The 24432-nt window shown below is 34.6% G+C and overlaps 1 protein-coding gene across 1 annotated transcript; it reads right to left on the reverse strand.

Annotated features, from left to right (window-relative positions):
• dennd6a (DENN domain containing 6A) lies at positions 1 to 23688 on the reverse strand. The gene is made up of 19 exons (XM_039673756.2): positions 23359 to 23688; positions 22437 to 22475; positions 22306 to 22348; positions 16221 to 16333; positions 15063 to 15143; positions 11404 to 11509; positions 9681 to 9760; positions 9534 to 9593; positions 9364 to 9419; positions 8171 to 8293; positions 5851 to 5946; positions 4668 to 4762; positions 4421 to 4486; positions 4189 to 4253; positions 4017 to 4106; positions 3639 to 3692; positions 3426 to 3535; positions 2004 to 2181; positions 1 to 808 (listed from the first exon to the last, which is right to left on the reverse strand). The coding sequence occupies exons 1-19, from the start codon at positions 23566 to 23568 to the stop codon at positions 677 to 679; spliced, it is 1797 nt and encodes a 598-aa protein (XP_039529690.1). The 5' UTR covers positions 23569 to 23688; the 3' UTR covers positions 1 to 676.
• Between the last annotated feature and the right edge of the window lie 744 nt (positions 23689 to 24432).

Genomic DNA, 24432 nt, shown 5'->3' on the forward strand with positions numbered 1-24432 from the left:
TGAATAATAATATTTAACAATTTAATACTTCACAATTTAAATAATGTCATTGTGTTTTTCACAGTAAAGAAAATTAGATTTGGAGAAATGGGTTTAAAATGCATTTAATTATGAAAATAATCCATGCAAAATATAGTTTCTTAAATCCTCAGATTGGCACGAAATATAACCTGATAATCACAAAAATAATGCCAACGAGCAATTCTATATGTATTAATGGTCTAAAAATAGGCTTTATTTTCTTGATTTTAAATATTCCCTCTTCCTCATTTTGGGGTGAAAACATGTTTTTCGACAGGTTTCATGAGAAGAGGAAGTGATGTTCTGGTGTCGCAGCACAACCATTTAAATATCGTAATTATGGAGGTGAATATGAATCCGGCCCACTCCGATCCAGTGCTTTTTCCTGATTCCATCTTATAAGCGTCTTCGTGTTTAAAACAAACGGGAATGTTGATCTCACACGGTGAGACTTACAGCATTCAGATTCAGACCGTGTCCGTATCATGATTTCTGCCATCACTGGTCCCTCGGGCGCTCAGTCGCCTGTGCTGTTTTTTTGGCAATGCCAGCATTGTCCGTTCAAGGGCACTCAGATCCACAGCAGGAAGTGCACTCGGAGGATCCAGCAGAAATCCGGCGGGGTCGTGTCTGGTGCGTCAGCGTTGGCTGATGGTCACGGGCTCGGTGGTTTGTGTAAGATGCCCTGCAGGTCCTCTGGAAGAGAGAGTATGATGGTCTCGATATGGGACTGTAGTTTGGGCAGAGTTCCTGGTTTGACAGGGAGTTGATCTTTCTCGGCCTGAATCTGAGACACAACACGAGATGAAAAAAAAAAAAAAGTACAATCAATGTAAAAAAGACTTTTCAAAGTTGTGTTTGTGTAAGAAAAATAGTCATATTTAACACGTTACACAAACTTCTGACCAAACGAACATACGGATTCCACTAAAGTCTAAAGCGTAGACAGTAAAAGTGACTAAAACTGACTGTTTCATTTGAATGAATGGGACATTGTATCGCGATTCGCGGCTGCGCGCATCCAAAAAAAAATCGCAATAATCTTTGTCCTTTGTTACTATTGATATGAAACAAAGTCTCAATTTTCAAATTACGTCCATTTTCTTTAGAAATTCAAAAACATAAATAGCGTTTTGTCGCTGTGGCGTGAGATCGCTCTGGAGAAGCAGCAGCGCTGATCTCTCTTCCGGCTTAATAATACCAGTCACAGCGCCAAATAAACATGAATGAGCATCTGAAAGTGTGTTAAAGATAGAGTACAACTTATCGAAATCCGTATCATGTCACATTGATTCACTAAATCGGCGTTTCAACCGTGGAAAGACGTCAGTTAAACAGCTTGTAATCAATGTATCGTCATATTTACCTCAGAAAACCCACATAAACTCGTTAGTCAGCTAGAAAAAATAACTCTATAGAGGAGCATTTAGCTAAATATATACACCATATTACATATGCATTATAATCTTAATGTTCTTCAATATTTAATGCATATTTGAATAAATCTGGCAAGTTTTTATGACAGCCACCATTTAAATGTTTATATTTCATATAATCTTCTTATTATAAAAATAAATAAGTGTAATTTAAGTGTTTGTATAGCTACAAAACAGTTCATTATTACCTTCATATTAGGCTAATGAAGCCCAACTAGACTCCTATAGTTTACAGCATTAGTTAAGAGATTTGATTCCCTTGAGAAAAATGGGCATTTATTGGAACTGATATCCAAAATAATCGATATTGAATCGAATCGTAATCGAATCGAATTGCAAGCTTGTGAATAGAAATCGAATCGAATTGTGAAATTTGTCTCAATACCCAGCCCTACTCTCTGTCTATGGGCTTCTCCTTGACTATATGCCTTCATGTCCCCCCGATCGCCCTTATAGACGGTAAAAGATTGCCTGCGAGCTTCTCCTCCTGTCTATACGGTCATGTCTCTATTGTGCGACAGAAAGTTGCGTGACTGAAGTACTGACCAGTTTCTCCTTGAGTTTGAGCACCAGGTCGACCGTCTCCACCTCGGTGTGTTTCTGAATCCGCAGCTGTAGGTCTTCCTCACACAGAGCCTCCAGGTGAAGAGCTTCCAGCTTCTGCATCATCTCCTTCCTGCGGTTTCTGAACCAGCCATCGAAGTTCGGAGACCTGAGGAACTGCCTGAGGGGCGAGAACAGCCGAAAACAGGGAACATGCATTTAATTAATGTTGAAGAAAAGATTTGTTTGGGAAGCAGGCTTGTGCAAAATTCAGGATTTTAGAATTGGCCTCTTCCATGAATTGGAATTGGAATTGGAACAGGAAGTTCAAAGCAATTCAAAGAAATGTGTTGAATCTCACATACATTCTGTGTTCTGTGACTAGATTCATTGCTGGGGGAAAACATGTCCTGTTAATGTAACCTGTACAAGTAGTTCAAACTAATATCAGTTATAGAATAAATCCATCTAAATTAAGGAGGAGACTCTCACAAGGGGATCTGTGGCATCAACATGTCAGAAGTATTGTGCATGTATTCCCTTTGGGAAATTTACTTGGGATTATAGAATAGGTAATGCAATCATATCTGACAAATACTGTAAAGCTTCATTGTTAAACACTTCGCAATTTGCAATTCTGCTTCCTTTAATTCAAATTCAGATTGTAAATCTAGATCCTGTTTTGAAATCATTTCAAATTGTAATTCGATTCAATTCTGAATTGTGCACAAGCATGTCAGGAAGACCATAGGATGTATTTTAAACATCCTAACTTATATATAAATATATCATTCTAAATATTAATAAATGATATATTTATAATATATAAATGAAATAAAATATATATGATACAATATAAACAATATATATATGAAGAGTTCAGATGCAAAAGCCTCTAAATGCCATTTGAAATTTTCTTCTTTAATGATGATTTTTATCAAACTTGTTTATTTAAGTTCAGTAATTTCACTTAAATGGCAATGGTAATTACCTATTAATTGTTATTTAAGTGAAATTACTGAACTTAAATATACAAGCTTGATAAAAAATCATCATTAAAGAAGAAAATTTCAAATGGTATTTAGAGGCTTTTGCATCTGAACTCTTCATATATATATATATATATATATAAATTACATATAATTTATTCAATTTATAGAAAAAATATACATTTTATAAATATATAATTTAAATATTAATTAAATTATAGATTTATAATATATAAATGAAATAGAATATATATGATACAATATAAACATTTTAATGTATATATATATATATATATATTTATATGAATTATATATAATTTATTTAATTTATATATATATAAATTGAATTTGGGACTGATAATACATATGACAATATATATATATATATATATAATTATTCATATACGCAATTTTTTCTTCCTGACAGCATCTGTACCTGTAGAGACCGATCCAGTCTCCTTTGAGTCGTGAGGTGAGCTGAGGTCCGGCCTTCTCCAGGGTTTTCATAAACTCCTCCTGGTTGAACGGCCTCAGCTGTGGAGGACTCTGGGAAATGAGAGAAGAAACATAATACAATATAGAGTAATACAATAGACATAATAAAGTCACTAAATTATTTCTAAAAGACAGAGAGAAAAAAAAACCTTACTTTCCAGGGTGAGATGCTCTTCTGTAGAGGCATTAGACTGGCCACATAACGCTCCTGCAAATCAAACATATAACATTATTGAAAAAATCATATCCTAAATGAATGGTCTGGAATTTAATGACTTCATCACACATGCATTTACCATGTGTTTGAGGTAGTCAGGACCAGTGTTGTTTTAGCATTATTTATATACAATTTCTAAATTAGCTTTTATTTATGCAAGTTACTTTACTTAGTTGAGTTTCAGTTAGTTCACATTTTAATTTATTTCAAATGAAAAAAGCAACTTCAATAGTTTTATTTAAAAATAACAACTCCGTCTAGGTGCGTGTAAATGCCGTCGTATCGTTGATTTTGTATGCAAAGAAACGTTCCTACCAGTGGTATGATGAAACTCTGTGTAAGTTCCAGGAAATATCGACGCAGAATTGCATTCTGGGCCGCTGAAGGACGCTTCTGTTGAACTCCCTGAAGTTAACCCCAAGAAAACAGAATTAATACGTCTGCTGAATGTCTTAGCAGTGATATAACACACCAGAGAGACACTCACCTTCTGGAGCTGCTTGATAATGTCCTCGTCTTTGTTCAGGAACGGTTTATATGCAGTGTAGACACCTGAGACCAATAATCATTCAGTTACTTTACTCTAACAAACACTGAGTTTTAATCATTCTTTTACAGTTCTGTAATTCAAACATGAACAGAAAGAAATACAAAGACCACAATAAAACCTACATGAATAAAGAACATAATAAAATGATAGTTTCTCATTCAAGTCTCACCAGGTTTTGAGTCCAAAGTCTTCAAATTTTTTAATTTCTTCACTTTCATTTGTTTAGCCATCTCTCCTTTAAAAAAAATTAAGACATTTATAATAAAGAACAAAGCCAAACAATCTTGTCATTTTTTTTTTTTGTACGATTTGAAGGCTTTATTGCTCTTCTGAAAGTCATAATATTGCTCAAACATGTCAATGCTTCATTAGCTTTATTTGTACATGCATTTTTAATCACTATTGAAAGGCCAGACCTGCTTGGTTCATGTCTCCGATGCGGATGATGTGAGGCCAGTGCTGGAGAGTTTTGGCGAAAAATGGGTTCGTAACTCCCAAAATGACCGAAGGCCTACAGAACAACACACCAGATACCCAGTAAGAGTGTCACATGTCACACACTTCCTGTCTGAGCTCCAGAAATACCCTCATCCCTCATTCTGAATGAACAACCCCATATTGATTATACACTCATCCTGACAATGATTGAATTACATGTTGTTTTTGTAGGTCAAACGCACAAAAAACTCAAAATATCACAAACCTGTCTATACACACACTAACTATACATTTTAAAATGCATACTATACTAGAGTATTTATAGTAGTATTTTATACTGTATTTATTATATACTAAATAAAATAATACTATAAATCATATCACAACAAAAAAATGAAACATTATTGATTAATAATTGATGCAGCATGCTGAATATATTAAAAATGTAATTATTATACAAATATTTAATGAAAACAAATTAATTATACAAATATTAATAAATTAACAACTAAATAAACATTAACAGAAGGAAAACATAATAAAATATTATACTATAAATTACATTTACAATAATATAATATATATATAATAAAATGAAAATTACAATATTTAATACAGTAATAGCATAGTATAATATAATAGTATAGTATATAAAATGTAATCATTTAATTGCTTTCACAAAATTACAATATTTAATACAGTAATAGTATAGTATAATATAATAGTATAGTATATAAAATGTAATAATTTAATCGCTTTCACGCTTTATAATGTTTCTAAATAAGTCTCTTCTGCTCACTAAGCCTGCATTTATTTACTTATTTTTAAACCCATAGTTATATTGTGAAATATTATTACAATTTAAAATAGCTGTTTTCTGTTTGAATATATTTAAAAAAAAAAAATCAGCATCATTACATTTCAGCATCTTTCATAAATCATTCTAATATGATGACTTGCTGCTCAAGAAACACTATATATATATATATTAAATCTAAAACATTGTGTTTTGTTTGTATTATATTTGAGTGTGTGATTAATTATTTATATATAAATATATATGAATAATATTAATATATTAACATATTATATATATATATATATAAAAAAATATATAAAATATATATAGCCTTTATATTAAATAAAAGATTGAGTACTTACGGAGCTTGTGTTCGGGTGGTGTATTCCTTAAACTCACTGTCATGAATGGTGAAGTACGGCCGGAAGTCACTGCAGTAACGCAGAGGAGAGATACAACTGCACACACACACAGAGATTGCATTAAATTCACAACATTAACCAGCATTAAAAAGAGTGATCTAGAAGTCAGCATTCGCTCTGGAACCGCATTCTGCTCATATTCAACACTGTCCGACAGTAACAGTGTCTGTTGTCTCTGTATATCACACACACACACACACACACACTGCATGAATCTGCCCCTCAAGGTCGACCGCAGCATGGTCATCACTCAACTCAGCATCACAGAGCCATTACACTTGTTTAAGTACTGCAATACATCCATCCACTCGGATCCACACTGAATTTGTAATTTAAATGGATTTAAAAATAATAAAATTGTGTTTAGATGAGTACTACACGTTCATCATCAAATTAGTCCTGAGAACATTTCATGTGCGATCAGAAAGAAGCATGGTGCCGATTTAAAATAAACAGGTTTCGTCCAGCATTTTTAATGTAATCAAAAAGTATAGCTAAAGATTTATGGTCATATCAAATGCTAGACGACTGCAGGCATCTTAATGAATCTCATAAAATTGAGTTTCAGCTCTAAAATCAGATTGGTTGGATTGTGTTATGAACCCAGTATGGGTTATATTTGGGTGTTGTGTGTGTTCTTTCTGTTTGGTTTACAGGAGGGAATTGGAGTCATTGACTGAGGAGTTGCACCTGTGTTGGAGCTGATGCCGGCAATTAAAAGCAGTTCCTTTCAGCTGTGACGGCGCGTGCTCTTCCATCCTCATGCCATTTGCGTTTTGAAGTCTTTATTGTTGTTTTCCGTTTTGTCTTTATTTTATTTAATTATTCTTACTTTAATAAATGTTATTCTTTTGAGCAAATATCCAACGTGTTGTCTCCTTCGTTGTCACGGCTTGCGAGCCGGCCGTGACAAGTGGGGGCTCGTCCGCTCGTTTGTTAGATCTTTGAAAATTCCTGTTATTTGTCGACCTGATTTGAAAGCGTTTTGGTTGCGTTCGGTTATTTTGTAATGAACTTGACACGTTCATTAACTGAACGTAAAATTGGAAGAATGTTTGTTTGAACGCTATTGTTTGGGAGGTCGGATTCGTCGTGTGAAGGAAATGCGCGTTGGATTTGTTTTGACAACAATGTGTGTAGAGTGCTGTATCTGTTTCATGCTGTTTTGTAGGAGCTTGAGGTAAGTGTTTTTTTTTACAGATCCTGTTGTAGGAGGAATATTTAACAATATTTGTGTTCCCTGGTTAGGTTTAGCTGCTCGTTCCCTTTTGGAACGAGTGGATGTGAGGTAATTTTTTTTTATTTTTGTGTGGCGACCGTGAGTAGAGCAGTTGTCTCGGGTGCATATCCATGGTATGAGTGAGTCGCCAGCGTGCTGGTTGCTTTTCTTTGTACTAGTGGGAGTTGGTGCTTAAAATACCCCTCAACAGTAACCACATGAAGATTTTAGGGTTGAGTTAGTTAAATTTTTAGAGGGAACTATTTTATTCCTCCTGCTCTGGTTTGTAAAAAGACACTTTTTTTCTAGTTATAACGCATTTAAGGTGGAAAAATGTCTAACGTGAATTTAGTCAAAGAGTTTATTAGTTCTCCTTCTGGAAGTTTGCTTGATTCGTGTACAAAAGATCAGTTATGTCTTTATTTTATTTAATTATTCTTACTTTAATAAATGTTATTCTTTTGAGCAAATATCCAACGTGTTGTCTCCTTCGTTGTCACGGCTTGCGAGCCGGCCGTGACAATTGTAAATCAGTGTGCCTGAGATGGCGAACAGGAACATGGTTTGCAACACATTATTAGCGGTTTGATAACGTAGTCGAGCCAAAGGCTAATCGTATCAATTACCGTTATGTGTCTGACTTTGTATAAAACGCATCATGATTCTGATTCATGGACTCGTAGAGCCTGTATAATTGTGTCGTGTTTGAGCGAGTGATCAGGTAATCCGAGCTGCTGTGAGTGAGCGAAGGCGGAGACTAATTAGCATATTCATGAGTCCGTGTATACTAAATTAAGCAAGGGTGTAGAGATGCATTGAAGCTATTTTAAGGCATGAGGAAATTATTTTCACAGGAAATATGTCAACATAAATGTCTCGGATTAAATCTAAAATATCTTAAACTGTGTTCTGAAGATGAACGGAGGTCTGACGGGCTTGGGAGAGTCATTAATGACATAACTTTCATTTTTGGGTCAACTAACCCAGTTGTAGAATCCCTGTAACACAATCTCACGTGGCTTATTACTTTATTCGGCGTACCTGACCAATGCCAACACAGTGTCTGAAGATTCTGCCGGTGACGGCGCCATGACCACCAACGCTTCACCCAGCAACACAAGCTCCCATAACATCTGGATATGAAAAAACACTGGATAGAAACACCTGCAACATGAGAAACAGTGACAACAGCAAACAGTTACAGAACAGATCAACATGAAACTAATGCAGGCTGAAATGAAAGGGTTATAATTTTTTATTATTTGGGGTTATAATTGTATAAACATAATATGACCAACACAAAAATTTATGATATAAATACTTTTATTCACCAAGGATGCATTAAATTAATTAAAAGCGACAGATGTTACAAAAGACTTCCATTTCTATTTACCAAATAATCCTGAAATAAAACGCATCACGGTTTCTACAAAAATATGAACTGTTTTTAACATAGATAACAAGAATAAGAAATGTTTCATCAAATCATCATATTAGAATGATTTCTGAAGGATCATGTGACTGGAGTAATGATGCTGGGAATAAATTACATTTTACAATATATTCAAATAGAAAACAGTTGTTTATATTGTTTATAGAGCCAGACCGATATTATCGGCCGATATTAGACATTTTCTAAAAAATCGGTATCTGCAGTTATAATGGCCGATAAAAGAATATTTCAAAAATAAAAATAAAAACGGACGAATCACGCTTCAACCATGTCATGAGTGTTGTCAAAAAGTGCAGGTAAAGGGATAAGCAAGCTGACATTGTAATTATAAGGTGGTAGCTTATAACTATAAGGCAATGTAGGGACTAATTATTATTTTATTTATCAGAACTTTAATATATTTTGATGTTCCTCCGTTCTAGAAACAAGTTTCTTTTTAAATTAATTTTAATTAAAACTCATAAATAAATAACTAATGTTTGGGAAATCTGTTAATACTTTGTTGCGCGTTTCTGAAATAAAAATAATATCGTCCGATATATCGGATTTTAAAACCAACAAATATTTGTATCGGTGTCGGCTTTCAAAATCCTTTATCGGTCTGGCTCTAATGGTTAATATTTCACTGCTTTTACTGAGCATTGATTTTTTTAACTTTTGAATGCGTGCACTTTTCTCAGCTACCAACAGGAGGCCCCAGAGGACCGGCAATAAACAAATCCAGTGATGACATACAGTACACTATGTACCATTCACACTGCACACAGTAAACATGCTTTACCTGAAGAGATCTACTTCATGGACGGTCGGCAAGACAATGGACACCAGACTGTCGCTCTGCGAATGAAAGATTAGACACCATTACGTAAGAGCAAACTGACATCGACTCTGCAGAATATGACAAATCCGCACCATCGCCTACAGGCCTGGCAGAGCCAATGCTTTTCATACCGGTGTGGACTGGACGAGCTGAGAAGTTCCAGGCTTGTCATAACATGTGGGGATGCGTAGCTGAGGAGAGCAGATGGCAGTGTTCGTTAATAAAGTGCACTGAGTTTCACGCTTTCACAGACTTGGCTAGGATCTCACAAAGATTACCTTCATGACCACACCCATGATGGGGAGCGTAAGAATCTTCCCAGGGCACGGCGTGGGCCACCGGTCGATGTCATTGCAAGCTTTAACGATAAAAACAAAAACAATTAAAGCTGCGAACAGCATTTAAGGCCTTTAAAGGAGTTCACTTTTAAAAAAAAACTTTTGCTGATAATTTACTCACCCCCATGTCATCCAAGATGTCCATGTCTTTCTTTCTTCAGTCGAAAAGAAATGAAGGTTTTTGATGAAAACATTCCAGGATTTTTCTCCATATAATGGACTTCAATGGGGTCCAAACGGTTCAAGGTCCAAATGAGAGTTTCAGTGCAGCTTCAAAGGGCTTTAAACGACACCAGACGATGAATAAGGGTCTAATCAAGCGAAACGAGCGGCCATTTCAAACATTAATAAAAAAGTTTAAGTTTTATAAGCACAAATGCTCGCCTTGCTCTGTTCTGTGATGAGCGTTCGTGACTCTCCTGTTCGAACTCGTTTATATAAAATGAACAAATCTTTTTCAGAGTCATGACGCAAAGGGTCTTGGATAAGACCCTTATTCATCGTCTGGTGTTGTTTAAAGCCCTTTGAAGCTGCACTGAAACTCTCTTTTGGACCTTGAACCGTTTGGACCCCATTGAAGTCCATTATATGGAGAAAATCCTGGAATGTTTTCATCAAAAACCTTCATTTCTTTTCGACTGAAGAAAGAAAGACATGGACATCTTGGATGACATGGGGGCGAGTAAATTATCAGCAAAAGTGTTTTTAAAAGTGAACAACTACTTTAAGCACATAAGCATTAAAGACATTATGTTTAATTTTGCAAGCATTTAACCAGTGACATCATAGATGGAAAAGGCCATTTACAGCCGATACAGGCAATTTAGCATATGAAATACATGGTTTTTAAGATTTGTAACAGTTATAGTGGAAACGCCACGTGGAAACTTTGCATGCTTCTTCAGCATGTTATGACACATATGCTCACTCATAAAATTGTGAAGTTCTGAGTTTTCCTTTAGGCTTTATAGGCTTTTGAGTGTATTTTGTCACACCCCTTTTATAAATGACCCTGTAACAGACACCCAAATGCAAAAGTTCAACTTTTTTTTCTTGATAATTATTGACCCAGAGAATTCCACTAGACTGGTTTGGTTCAGATCAGGCTTCCGATTTTGGACAAAATTCGACATAGTAGGACGTTTTTGCTGCCTAAATCGAAATTGGAGATGTACATTTTGTCCTTCTTGAGCCAAGGATCACAGTGGTTGTGAGTGATTTTGTATTTTTGGTTTCTGTAGCGCCACCCATGGGCCAATCGGGGTCATACTCTGATAGGCTCTCCCCAATCTGGCCAGGTTTCAAGTCTCCAGCTCTTATGGTTTGGTGGTCTGCACGATCAGTTTTGCAAATCCTTACAATTACAATAGGGTTTCATATACCCCTAATAATTAACAAATAGAGGACAACAATACATTTTTGTGAAATATTTTGCTATGCAGTTACTGTTTTTGAGGTGTTAGATATGGCTGGAAGTGTTGCATTGTGGAAAAGTTGCATCTACTTTTTTTGGCTAGTTTTCAATCCACCACACAAACGTCCAATCAAAGTGCAGGATGAGTTTCGTATAGATGATGATTTTGAAATGTTGTACTAATAATGTTGCTTGATTTTGTGATTTGTAATCAGAATTGGTTTGTTTGTCCATGTTTTCAGGACTCACCGGCCTCTAAACACGGCTCCTGTTTCTCGAAGTATTCCGGGGCGATGAGCTTCAGCAAAGAGTGGAAAAAGGTCACGTACGGCAGCTTGCTGATGAGGACCAGAGACTGGAGGAGAGACACACATGCATACATGATGAGAGAAAGGTCAAGAAGTTCACAAATCCTCTCAGGATACAGGCCAGAACACAACAGACGAGATCTTAAAGGAATAGTTCAGCTAAAAAATAATATAAATTCTAATATGCTGCATAAAGTACTTTTAAGACACATTAATGTGTGATTTAAGTAATTTCTAGAGCTTAATTTCATTGTGTGGAAAATAAGCCGTATGTCATAATTGATTCTTCAGACTTCTATGGCTCATATGTTATGATATGGTGAGATTATTGAGAAGAAAAAAAAAACATAAATTCTATTATAAGATGCAAAAATATGCAATTTGGTGCAAATGCTGATATTTATATGGTCAAAAATTAAGATGAAATTCTAATAGCATGTAATGTTAATCAATTAGATCTTTTTAACACTAATGCAGACGCTTACATTAAATGCAAATAAATATCAGTTGTCACTATATATATATCTGGCAATAATATATTTAAATGCTTAGTTTTATGATCAAAGCTCTGTAGTTAAAACATATAAACCAATGCAATACAATGATGATTGAGAAATGAAATCAAAACACTATATTTGAATTAAAAATGATATATGGATAGTGTACATCTTGAAACATTACTAATATTATAAAAGTTATTCTTATGTTTACTTTATAAAAATCAGTAAATATTGAACCACAAGCTGAAGGTGTACGTTTGTACAATTACACCAAAAGGACATTTACTTGCTTAAAAACTATTAACTATCAAATTAGATGACAGACGGCATGTAGTAGATTGTGTGCAACAGATTTTCATCAAGTTGATCATTCAGAGGCTTTGATTTTGATTTTAATTTTGTTTGACCACTTAAATATAAAATATGAAACAGTATGAAACTGTGACATTAAAAAAACATTAAAACATAATTAAATAGTCAGGGATAACACAATAAAGCCCAAAGACTTATTTACATTTACATATATATATATACACACAGTGTTGGGTGTAACTATAATTACTAAGTAATTAGTTACTGTAATTTAATTACTTTTCCCTTGAAAATGTAAAGTAAGGGATTACTCTTAATTTATCTGTAATTTAATTACAGTTACTTCTGATGTAATTGAGGTAAATACTGTGTATGGATCACTCCGATCTCACAGCGATTCGTAAGCATTTTACGAGGTGTCTAAATATTACGACCGCACTCGTACAAATTCGTATGAATTATTGTAAAATATGTATGAAAAAAGTGTGAAATGTCATGAGATCAGACATAAAACAATAGTGGGTTTAACATCAAAATGTATTGTGTGATGCTAAAAAGTATGTTTTTATAATGTAACCTTCTCCACCTTGGTCAGTTTAAGGATAATTCATGCAATTTTATAGTATTTATTTGAAAGAATTCAAACAGATTTCAGCTGGTTGAGATTGATATGGGATTTTGAAAGTAATTAGTAATTGAAAGTAATTAAATACTTTTTAGAGAGCGTAATTAGTACAGTAATCTAATTACACTGTTGAAGAGGTAATTAGTAACTAGTAATTAATAACTTTTTTAGAGTAACTTACCCAACACTGTATATATGTATATGTGTGTATCAAATATGAAACAGTAGGTTTTATAGAGTTAAGGACCAAATGTAGATGCATCAGTTGCAAGTGGAAAAACGACTACTGTCGAGTAGCTAACATCGTTCCGTTAGCAAAGAAAACAAACTGGGTTGTGTCGGCTCATGTCCAAAACCACAACGTTTTGTAAAAGCTCAGTGAATCACCTCAAGAATTGCATAAGAGACCGCGGTCCCAGAAAGCACCTGTGTCTTCAAAAATAACGACAATTAAAGTCTCTTGAAAAATTCCAGCACTAGCTAATCCCCGCCTCTATTTTAAGGGTGTGAACAACAACGTTCGCGCCGCTGGTGATAGATCAGAATCACACTTCAGAAAATCAGGCGCACGATGCTCGTGTGGTGTTGGGACTTGTTCAGTGCTGTGCTTAAGCGTAGCTGGCAGCGAAGGTAAAGACACTAAAACATGGGAAGCAAACTTAGGACAAAATAAAGCAAAAAAAAAACAAAAACATTTGAGGCTTCTTACAGAATAAAGACACCACTTAACTGTGCTCAAATCTTTCACAGGCTGTGATGACACGTGCAATTATTAAGGTCATAAATCTTTAAATGTACATTTATAACACTATACTTTGTGTTACCTTAAAAAAAATAGTTAACACTGACAATGGCTGAGGGAGTGAGAGCTGTTTAATTAAAGTCTATTTTTTCTTAATGAAAGTTATCATAGATTTTTTTCTTTTGCTATTTGAGAAATGGAAACAAATATTGCTGTAGTCTTTCGGTCATGGTTATAGAGCGCAGCACTCGGGATACAGAAGTAAAAACTAATTTTCTTCCTAGGGAAATGATTTTTAACGATACACGCGCACTTATAATGCTTTATCAAGCATTATATGTGCTTGTTAAAGCATTTTCCATGCATTTCTCTATGGGAGAAATATTTGGAAAAATACTGTTGCGCACGACTTGTGCTTCTGAGAACCCTGGAAATGTGAAAAGGGTCCATTTGAGAAGATGACAGGGACTTAATGTGTATAAATTAAGATATAATGTGCACCAAAGGACCAGGAATTAGCTCTCGGGTGGATTAAACACAGATTGCTTCTTTGGAGTTGTTTATTGCTCAAACAGTAGAGCGTTGGCCCTTGCAACGCCAACGTCATGGGTTCGATTCCCAGGGAAAGCAAGAACTGAAAGCAAGAACTGATAAGAACGTATGTGTACCTTGAAATGCAATTTATAGCCCTATTCGCACGGGATTAGTATCACGTGTGAATTTGAAATTACCCACCCACATCTGAATTTTGTGTGGCGCATTCGCACGGGATAAGCGAAGCCTGTGATTTTACGGACTTATCTCCCGGATATGATATCATTAGGCTATAGCTTTGAAATGTCTTGTCGTTATTATGTCTAGCTGTATATAATAAACAGAAGAATTGTCCTTACCTTAGCCTATCGTGCTAAACATGTCATTCATCTCCATCATCTAATCGTTCTTTTTGTTTTTGCTTTCTCTTTCTGCAAATTGTATAGGCTAGTTGTACTAGCGATATGACCCCGCACCCAAAATAATATCAAAACACTCCAAATCAGCCATATTCTCCGCGAAAGATGGACAAAAAGGCGCAGATGAAACAAAAACCTTGAAAAAATGATATTCGATCCGGCCAAATCACAGAGATGTCGATTCGCACGGGACTAATATTATCACAGGACCTCGGTGTTCGGCGAAATATAGTAGGTAATTTGCGGGGGAATTTTAACTTTACAAATTACAGACATGGCCGATTCGCACGGGATTAAGATCTCAGACAATCTCCGCAATTATTACTAATTACTACAGGTCACCAGATAATACTAATGCCGTGCGAATAGGATAAGAGCGTCTGCTAAATGCATAAATGCAAATGTACAACTCCCTGATCAACTCAATGTCTGTCATGAGGCATCAGGTTCAAATCATCTTGTTCGTACCTTCTGAAAGTAGCCCCTCTTGAGCGACTTGTCTCGCACCTGTCTGAAGTACACATACCCGTAGTAATAACCCTGATCTCTCTGTGGGAAAGAAGAAAAGCATGCACATTTCCTCGTATTAGTAATGACAAGCAGGGTTTGTAATGAACTTTTTCACTCAATTTGGCTACTGGCCATTCAGAACTTCTACTAGCCCAAAAGAAGAAGAAATGAACCAGATTAACTACACTGTAAAAAATGATTTTTTGGTGAAGTAAATACTAGTGAAAAAAACCAATGTAATTTACTTGAAAAAGTTAGTTCAGGCAAGAATTTAAAAAACTAAGTAAATTCCATATCAGTACTTATTTCAAGGGAGTATAAATGAAAGTGTAATATCAACTCAATAAAATTAAGTAAAAATGACTCAACTTTTCTGATACTGGGGTTCCCATCATGCACTGGACCTTGAATAATTAATGAGGCTCATTTTTTTACTGGTTTCCAGCTGTATTTACACTTTTTTATCATTGATTTTTGTTTTCAGTATTAGTAAATTGCCATTTTGTGACATTTCGAGTAAATGTTTTGCTTAAAACGACACATTAAAACACAAAAACGATCCATCAAATGTTACCACCATTGTGTATTGTCTACCAAGTATTGAGGTGTTTGCATTCACATAAGGCTTAAAGTCTGACATGATGTATATATAAATTACTTAGATGATCTAAGTAAAGAACATACTATAAATGACCAATAAAATTCAAGATAATTGTTTTAGTGAAGTGTAATACAAAGGCAAAGGAAATCGGTATTAATCAACCTTTTACAAGCCGAGTTAAAATTACTTATTTTTTGTGAAGTTTACTTAATTCCACATTCCAAGTAAATTTAACTTAAAGATTTCTAATTAAAGCTACTGATAAATATGTCTAGGTTTTTACTTGGCAAATCTTTGTAAATTTACTAGCATTTTCTGAGTGAGATCGTTTAGCAAGGTTTTTTCAAGTAAATCCTACTCCAAATTTTTTACAGTGTAGGTCACAGCATATGAATTGATTTCATACATTAATTTGTAATTCCCTTCCCTTTTCATCCTCATCATTTTTTTACCAGGACAGTTGTGAGAACCACTGATTAAGGGCAATCTGAATGAACAAGACAGTCAGCACTGACCTTGAGACAGACCGGCGCATCTCGCTCGAAGTGGTCGAGGAAACATCCGAGTGAAGACTTTCTGCCGGTGGCCTGCCGGAACCGGAAGCAGAACTGCGTGTCCCCCAGACAACCTGTGACCAGGCACACAAAAACTCAGTTTATCTGCAGAACTACACACTGAATCAAGGACGTTTTATAGAAACCATGCTTGTTTTGTTTTTTTCAAAACAAATATGACTTGTTAACTTCAACCGCAATATTATTTAGTCTGCCGAAACATTGTGTTCTGCATCATCTCTCAGAAATAGAGGCCAAGGACGAAAAATTATTCTGCTTTTGTATTTTAAAATCGCTAATAGGCTTAAGTTTACCTGGTCATGCTATACAATAGACAAAAGCCATGAAGACACTTTAAATTGACGTGAGTTTTTGAATTGTACTTTTCCATCAATGTTTCCATAATTCAAAAAGTGACTTTAAATTGTAAATGTGCATGCACTTAACCTTTTACAGTCAACTTTTAAGATGAACTAGAAAATATGGCCTCAAAACACATGCTTAAAAAAACACAAAATAACAACTGAAAGAGATTTCATTGGGTCTTTAAGCTAATTTGACAGTAAATCACTATGAATAAAACTAAACTTCAGATAAAAAAAAATTACCCCCCAACAAACATATATATTTTTTATTGTATATATGTATATGATATATACTACCGGTCAAAAGTTTTAGATGAGTATGATTTTTTTATGTTTTTAAATGAAGTCTCTTCTGCTCACCAAGGCTGCTTTATTTGATGAAAAACAAAAATGACAAAGTAATATTGTAAAATATTATGACAATTTAAAATGACTGTTTTCTATTATAATATATTTTAAAATGTAATTTGAAAGCTGAATTTTCCACATGATTACTGTTGCTGATTACACATCAGTTACTTTTCAGTGTCACATGATCCTTCAGAAATCATTCTAATATGCTGATTTTATGCTCAAAAATTATAAATTATTATTTTCAATGTTGAAAACAGTCGTGTACCATTCCCCCCCCCAAAAAAAAATTCTATGATGAATAGAAATTTCAAAAGAACAGCATTTATTTAAAATATAATCTTTTCTAACATTATAAATGTCTTTACTATCAATTTAACTCATCCTTGATGAATAAAAGTATTTTCTAATTTCTTTCCCCCAAAAATAAAAAATAAATTCTTACTGACCCCAAACTTTTGAATGGTAGTGATTAATGTTACAAAAGCTTTCCATTTCAGATCAATTCTGTTCTTTTGAGCTTTCTAATCAAAGAATCCTGAAATAAAAATGTAAAAAACTGTTTTCAACCTGGATAATAATCATAAATGTTTCTTGAGCATCATATTATAATAATTTCTGTAGGATCATGTGACACTGAAGACTGGAGTAATGATGCTGTAAATTCAGCTTTGATCACAGGAATAAATTACACTTCACTATATATTCACATAGAAAACCGCTGTTTTAAATTGTAATAATATTTCACAATATTACTGTTTTTTGTATTTTTATCAAATAATTGCAGCCTTGGTGAGCAGAAGAGACTTCTTTTAAAAACATAAAAAATCTTACCAATCTAAAACTTTTGACCGGTAGTGTATGTGTATATATATATATATATATATATATATATATATATATGAAGAGTTCAGATGCAAAAGCCTCTAAATGCCATTTGAAATTTTCTTCTTTAATGATGATTTTTATCAAGCTTATATATTCAAGTTCAGTAATTTCACTTAAATGACAATTAATAGGTAATCCTCATTGCAATTAAACTGAAATAACTGAACTTAAATATACAAGCTTGATAAAAATGATCATTCTAAAAGAAAATTTCAAATGGCACTTAGAGGCTTTTGCATCTGAACTCTTCATATATATATATATATATATATATATAATAAAAACATACATACATAAAGTATATACACATAAATGTAATAAATGTATAAATAATATGTGTGTGTTAAAAATATTATGTTATTAATTGTAACATAAATTACATAATAAAATACAATCTTTACTTAATCTGTAGCTCACTCTGCAGTCTCTATGATGTGTAACAAGGGAATGACATTTTCAGGTCTTCCAGATATTCATAAATAATCAAACACAAAATGCAACATCCATAAGTTAAGAAACCACCTGGACCATCTTATTCTGGAAGAACCAACAGAATCATCACTTCAGGCTGTTCGGATGTCCCGGGCCCGATCGCTCCGCTTCAGATTAGCACAGGCATGTTTGTGTGTGTTCGTCTCTATTTTTGGCTTCTCTGCATACAGTGATGTGTGTGGGCCACAAGGAACAGGAAAGGTGGTTTGAGCGAGTGTGAAACCGGATTATGGATCTATCTGCAGGCCGTGACTGATGGATTACCTCATCTTTGCCTTTAACCCTTTCCTCAACACCACTTGAGTCTATAAAAAGCAGCGTTTACACAATATTTAAGAGTTAATCCGACTGAATGCAGTTCAGCAGCACAACAACGTCCAACTACACGCTTGTTACATGCCAGATCGAGAAAACTCATTTAAATAATGACCAAGAGGTACAATATGATTTAATAAATAATTATGCTATAGGGCTACATCTATTATGATTATGATAATTAAAGCGGTCTGAACATGGAAAAAACTAAAGAAATAAATAGTTGACAAATATAATTTTTACAGATATACACGGGCACAAAACGGCCTATAATTGGACCTCAATTGAAGTATTAATATTCCCACTACAAGTTCCAGTATAATTTAAAAAGTAGTGAACAAAATAAATATTACTGGAGTATGTTTTACAAGAAAATACTTTTCAAAATTTCACTGTGTTGCTTGCTGTTCCTTTGCAATTATTTGTCAAATTTACTAGAAATTTTAGTGAAAATTGTTTCTACACTGGTGGACGTGCACTTCATACATGGAGTCTCATCATCATTAATAATAATAATAATAATAATAATACATTTAATTTGTAATGCACTTTATATTTAAGCAAATTCCAAAGTGCTACATGATAAAAACAGGTAAGTGCTAAAAATATAAACACACGGAGAGCAATATTATAAAAGACATTGCATTGCTGCGGAGCGAGTGAACAAACGCGTAATGTCTCACAACAGATGCACTTCTTCACATCTGATAGGGTGACAGGAACTCTGTTGCCACAGCAACCCACATGCTTTTCTCGTGCCTCACTCCCAGCATGCGAGAAAACATGCTAACGCACACCAGAAATCTCCATATGCACGGCCTGACCCACAAACACTGGCATCTGACTCTTGGCCCTCCACGGGGAAACGGCTCCTGGAACTGATGTCTGAGACGAGAGGCATTTTCACAATGGAATCGGTGAATCACGGCTATGAGAACTGGATACGAGACTCGCAAGTCAAATCAGGTTTGATTAGGTTACATTTATCATACGTTTACAACAGGATAGTGTAGAATGTCTCATACACATGTATTAAAGCAAGAAGACACAATAAAATCACTGCATTCCAATATCCAATTATTTTTTCCACGGTTAAAGGATGTCATTCGATAGTTTGGGGTCGGTAAGATTTTTGGCTCCTTTTATTTAAAATATACAATAAAAACAGTATAATACTAAAATTCATAATAAAAGTTTTCTATTGTAAAATGGATTTTATTCCTGTGGTCAAAGCTGAATTTTCAGCATCATCACTCCAGTCTTCAGTGTTGCATAATCTTTAAGAAATCACTCTAATATGATGCTTAAGATTATCAATGATGAAAACAGCTCCTTTTTAATTTGATTTTAACTGCGAAACCTTTTTTTTCCAGGATGACTAGAAACTTCAAAAGAACAGCATTTATTTGAAATGGAATCTTTTTTTTTGAATTTGAAATTTGAAATATCTTTACTGTCACACTTGATCAATTTAATGCATAATAAAATAAAAGTATGAATAAAAGTACGCTCTAAAAAATGCTGGGTTGTATCAATATATATTTGGGTCAAATATGGACAAACCCAAATGTTGGGTTAAAAATGCAATTAAAAAATATACAGTTGAAAGTGAAAGTTGAAGTTGGGTTAAAATTTGAAATTAGATTTTTAACCCAACATTTGGGTTTGTCCATAATCTACCCAAATTTGAGTTAAAACAACCCAGCATTGTTTAGAGTGTATTCATTTCTTCAAAAATACACTTTACTGACAGATTTTTGAATGCCAGTGTACTTGGTGATATCAATGGTAAAATCATTGTATGTGCAAGTAATATGATAAATGACACCAGTATTAATATATTTAAATACATGCATATTAAACGATAAAAATAAATCACAGAGCACCACAATCTTTAAATGTTGCTCATCCGCACAGATTTTCAGCGCTGGAACTATCATATAACTAGCTTGTAAAATATGATCAAGACAACAAGACATGCTACATCCTGTAAGATAGCGTGTAGTACGCGAGCTGAAGTGAGTAGAATGATGGGATAGGGTATCATCGGGTTCTCCAGTTTCAGAAAAACGAGAACAAGATCAATGTCTCACTAGGAGACTCGCTAGAGAGTGAACTCCACAAACACACACACACACCCCCAGAGTAAAAGCTTCTGCGTGTTTACAAAGTCATTAACCGGACTGTCCTGTAATCTTCAAATCCTGTTCCTCCCTGTTTGTGCCTCATCGCTATTAATAACCCAAGTTTATTTCAAACTAAATTAACACGAGCTGAATCTGTGTGAAGAAGATCAGAGATGTCATTTTTATCACAGCCGATACTGTGGAAAACAACACCGACCGGCCGCTCTATTTCCAATATTGACCAATGCTGAGGAGTTCTGCTAGAGATAAGCACAGTTTTTTTTTAAATAATAATAATTTGCTCTGGCCAATGAGTTTTAAAGGATAAATTCATCTAGAAATAACATTATGTCTTCATTTATTCATTACTCAAAATCACATATATATTCAAATATAACAGCGTGAAAATGCATCATGCCACGTTTGACATAAATTTTAATGTTGCATCTCTCAAAACTGATTATGCATGGGAAAAAAGCGTTCAACATTTCTTCTTTTAATGTCCAAAGAAGAATTTTTTGGATGAAAATTATATTTTAAAAAATTGCAAGATGTTTTTAAAGATGTTCCACAAGGACAATGATACAATTATTTTAGAATAAAATAAAAACATAAGTGGGATTTTTAAAAAAACAACATAAGATGTGATGAGCATCCAAAGAATCTCAGCTCAAAATCAACAGGGCGATTCCTAATATTGACCTTACTCAGATACAACAGTGAACAGCAGAAAATATACTGTTCCAGAGTATCTATTACAAATGCACATATTGACCTACCAAGTGACGGTTCATTAATATTGCTAATACAGAACAGTCAGATAGCATTTCACAACCCACGCTGTGAATTCATTTCTGCATATGAATGCGCTTGCTGGAGAGAGAGGATGTCGAGGTCTCATCCCACACACATTAGTGGGTCAAAGTACTCACTCAGATGAATTACAATCCTCTAGATCAAACCTTAACGTAGGAAAACACACTACACACATTCTGCACTGCTTAACCACAACACAGACACTTTGAGCTCAAGACAGACTCAAATACAGTATGGAAAGTGATTGACATTTAATAATATAATCACTGAGTGAATGATCATCTGAACTGCATTATAAAATACAAAGAAAAAAACTCAGTGCTGACATGATATTAGCTTCAGCTGTGCGATCTACTGAACGTTTCATAGTCAAAACATTAAGGCCTGGTTTCACAGACAGGGCTTAGATTAAGCCTAGGCCCTAGTTTAATTAGGGCATTTAAGTAGCTTTTATAAATGTGCCTAAGAAAAAAAGACTGGCGTGCATCTTGAGACAAAAAATATGACACTGACATATTTTTAGTTAAAACCACAAATATGCATTGTAGTCTAGGACTAGGCTTAAGCATTCTGTGAAACCAGAGGTAAAAGTTTATGATGTTCAACTTATGCATGTTCAAATCTACAGGTGACGACATCTGTGCATCAAATCTGCATTGTTTACAGCAGACGCGTGAAGAAAAGCAATTTTACCTGAATTGGAGTCTGGGAATGACAGATAGCATATACTTGTTTTCTAAAACGAGAGAAACAAAAGAACACTCAATATCGACTAATTAATGGTTTTATCCAGCTTGATAATATAAAACATAAATCTTTCCTACCTCTTTTTCGGTGAGTTTGGAGTGGTGTGGGTAGATCACCTGCAGTAGAAAAAACAACATGGAAAATGAGATCATGTATTTTTAAAACTGCATTTCACTAACATATGCATAAATGGGACATAGTAGTAGTTGTTAGTCATGGCCATTGATGCCTTTCGAGCTGTCAGAAAAAAAAGGTACGAAAGCTGTCACTGGGGCGGTACCTTTTCAAAAGGTACACTTTTGTACCTAAAGGGTGCATATTGGTACCATAATTGTACAAATATGTACCATGAAGGTACCAATATGCACCCTTTAGGTACAAAAGTGTACCTTTTGAAAAGGTACCACCCCAGTGACAGCTTTCGTACCTTTTTTTCTGACAGTGACATTGAGGGAGACTAAACGCTAAAATCACCTTTTACAGTTGGCTTTACTTTGGTTTAATATGTTTTTGTTGTTGTTGTTGTTGTTGTGAAACCAAGCTATAATGATCTTATTCAGTTTGGAATTCAGTAGTTGCTGTTTTTTTATTCTAAGTATCTAAGTGCCTAAGTTCAGACAACAGATGATTAGATCAACACACTGAACAGTAATCAGGACAGATAACAGTCCTGATAAACCCAAACTACACGCATAATGTGCACAGACATCAGATTATTACATCAGGAAATGGCACAAATAAACGAGAATATGTTTAATGCACCAATGTGTCAAAGCTACTGAAACCTTTCAGACGTATTAACCCAAATCATACCAATGAACTGCTTACACTGGTTCAGCATCCATATATATGTACTTTTTGATGACTCAACTATTTTTGTTAGCAATAGCCACACATGCTAGCAAGTTTTTCCATTGACTTCCACACAGTTAGCCGGCTAGCAGGCTAACTCACAGCTGACAGCAGAACAAACAGCACTAGTATGACAGTTTTCTGTACCTCCACAGCTTGCCCGAGCTCCAGATCGAAGCCGACCACACAGATGCAGTGAAGCCAGGAGGAGAAGCGATCCCACGGCAGCAGTAACTGCTCCGGCTCCTCTAGTGCTGGAGGCCCATCGACGGGCATTTCCTCGGCCGGAGAAACTCTCAGCGTGTCTTCTGGCTCCTCGAGCTGATCTTCCAGTTCCCCAGACCCCTGAAAGGCCATGGTGATACCCTCAGGTGGGTTCGGACTTGATTTAATGATGAAAACTACAGGAACTTGAGCTGTAAATACAAACACGTCCAGGATGAAAGGGGCGGAGCTTGCGGGGAGAGCGTGCTGGCGTCAGCAGTGAGCTCAAGAGCTGTACGGGAGCGCGCACGCAGTATGATATGTGTATTTGATGTCCTTTTTTACGATTGCGATTTTTTACGATTTACATTGCGCAAATAATTAATTGTATTAGAAAAACATCATAAAAAGAAGTCGTCTCTTTGCAAACCACATTTGCAAACACCAAAATGACTTAAAATTATACTACATAAATCTTTTTGGAGTTCTGAAAATTAAAGCACTGAAATGTATGTATTTTTTGCCCTTAATTGTTATTGTGGTATTGAATAAAAAATATTTTATAACTCTTAATTATTTAAACAGTCTTATTTATTATTACTCGTATTGAGCAATATCTTGTTCTTGTGTATTAATATTATAGTTTGCTTTGTCTAATGTTATGCTGATGTTTTTAGGAAGATTTGTAAGGTGACCTTGAGTGAAAGGCATCTATAAACAAAACGTATTATTATTATTATTATTTATTCAGACAGAAAGCATAGAAAGTTCATGCAGCTGTGATTTTTATTTTTATTTTAATTCTCTCATAATTCAATCTTTGCATTTATAAATACATAATTTTTACATAATGCAATAATTTTTATGTCAAAATGGTTTAATTTTGGGCTTAAATATGGTTGAAGACATATATATTTTTGGACACTTGCAGAGAGTAATATTTTTTTTAGTTATGTAGTTAATATTGTGGCTTTACTTTAACTACACTATTACACTTTAACATCTAAATGTCTCATT

Source organism: Pimephales promelas, chromosome 21 (assembly GCF_988280905.1).
Source record: "Pimephales promelas chromosome 21, fPimPro1.hap1.1, whole genome shotgun sequence".
Lineage (NCBI taxonomy): Eukaryota > Metazoa > Chordata > Actinopteri > Cypriniformes > Leuciscidae > Pimephales > Pimephales promelas.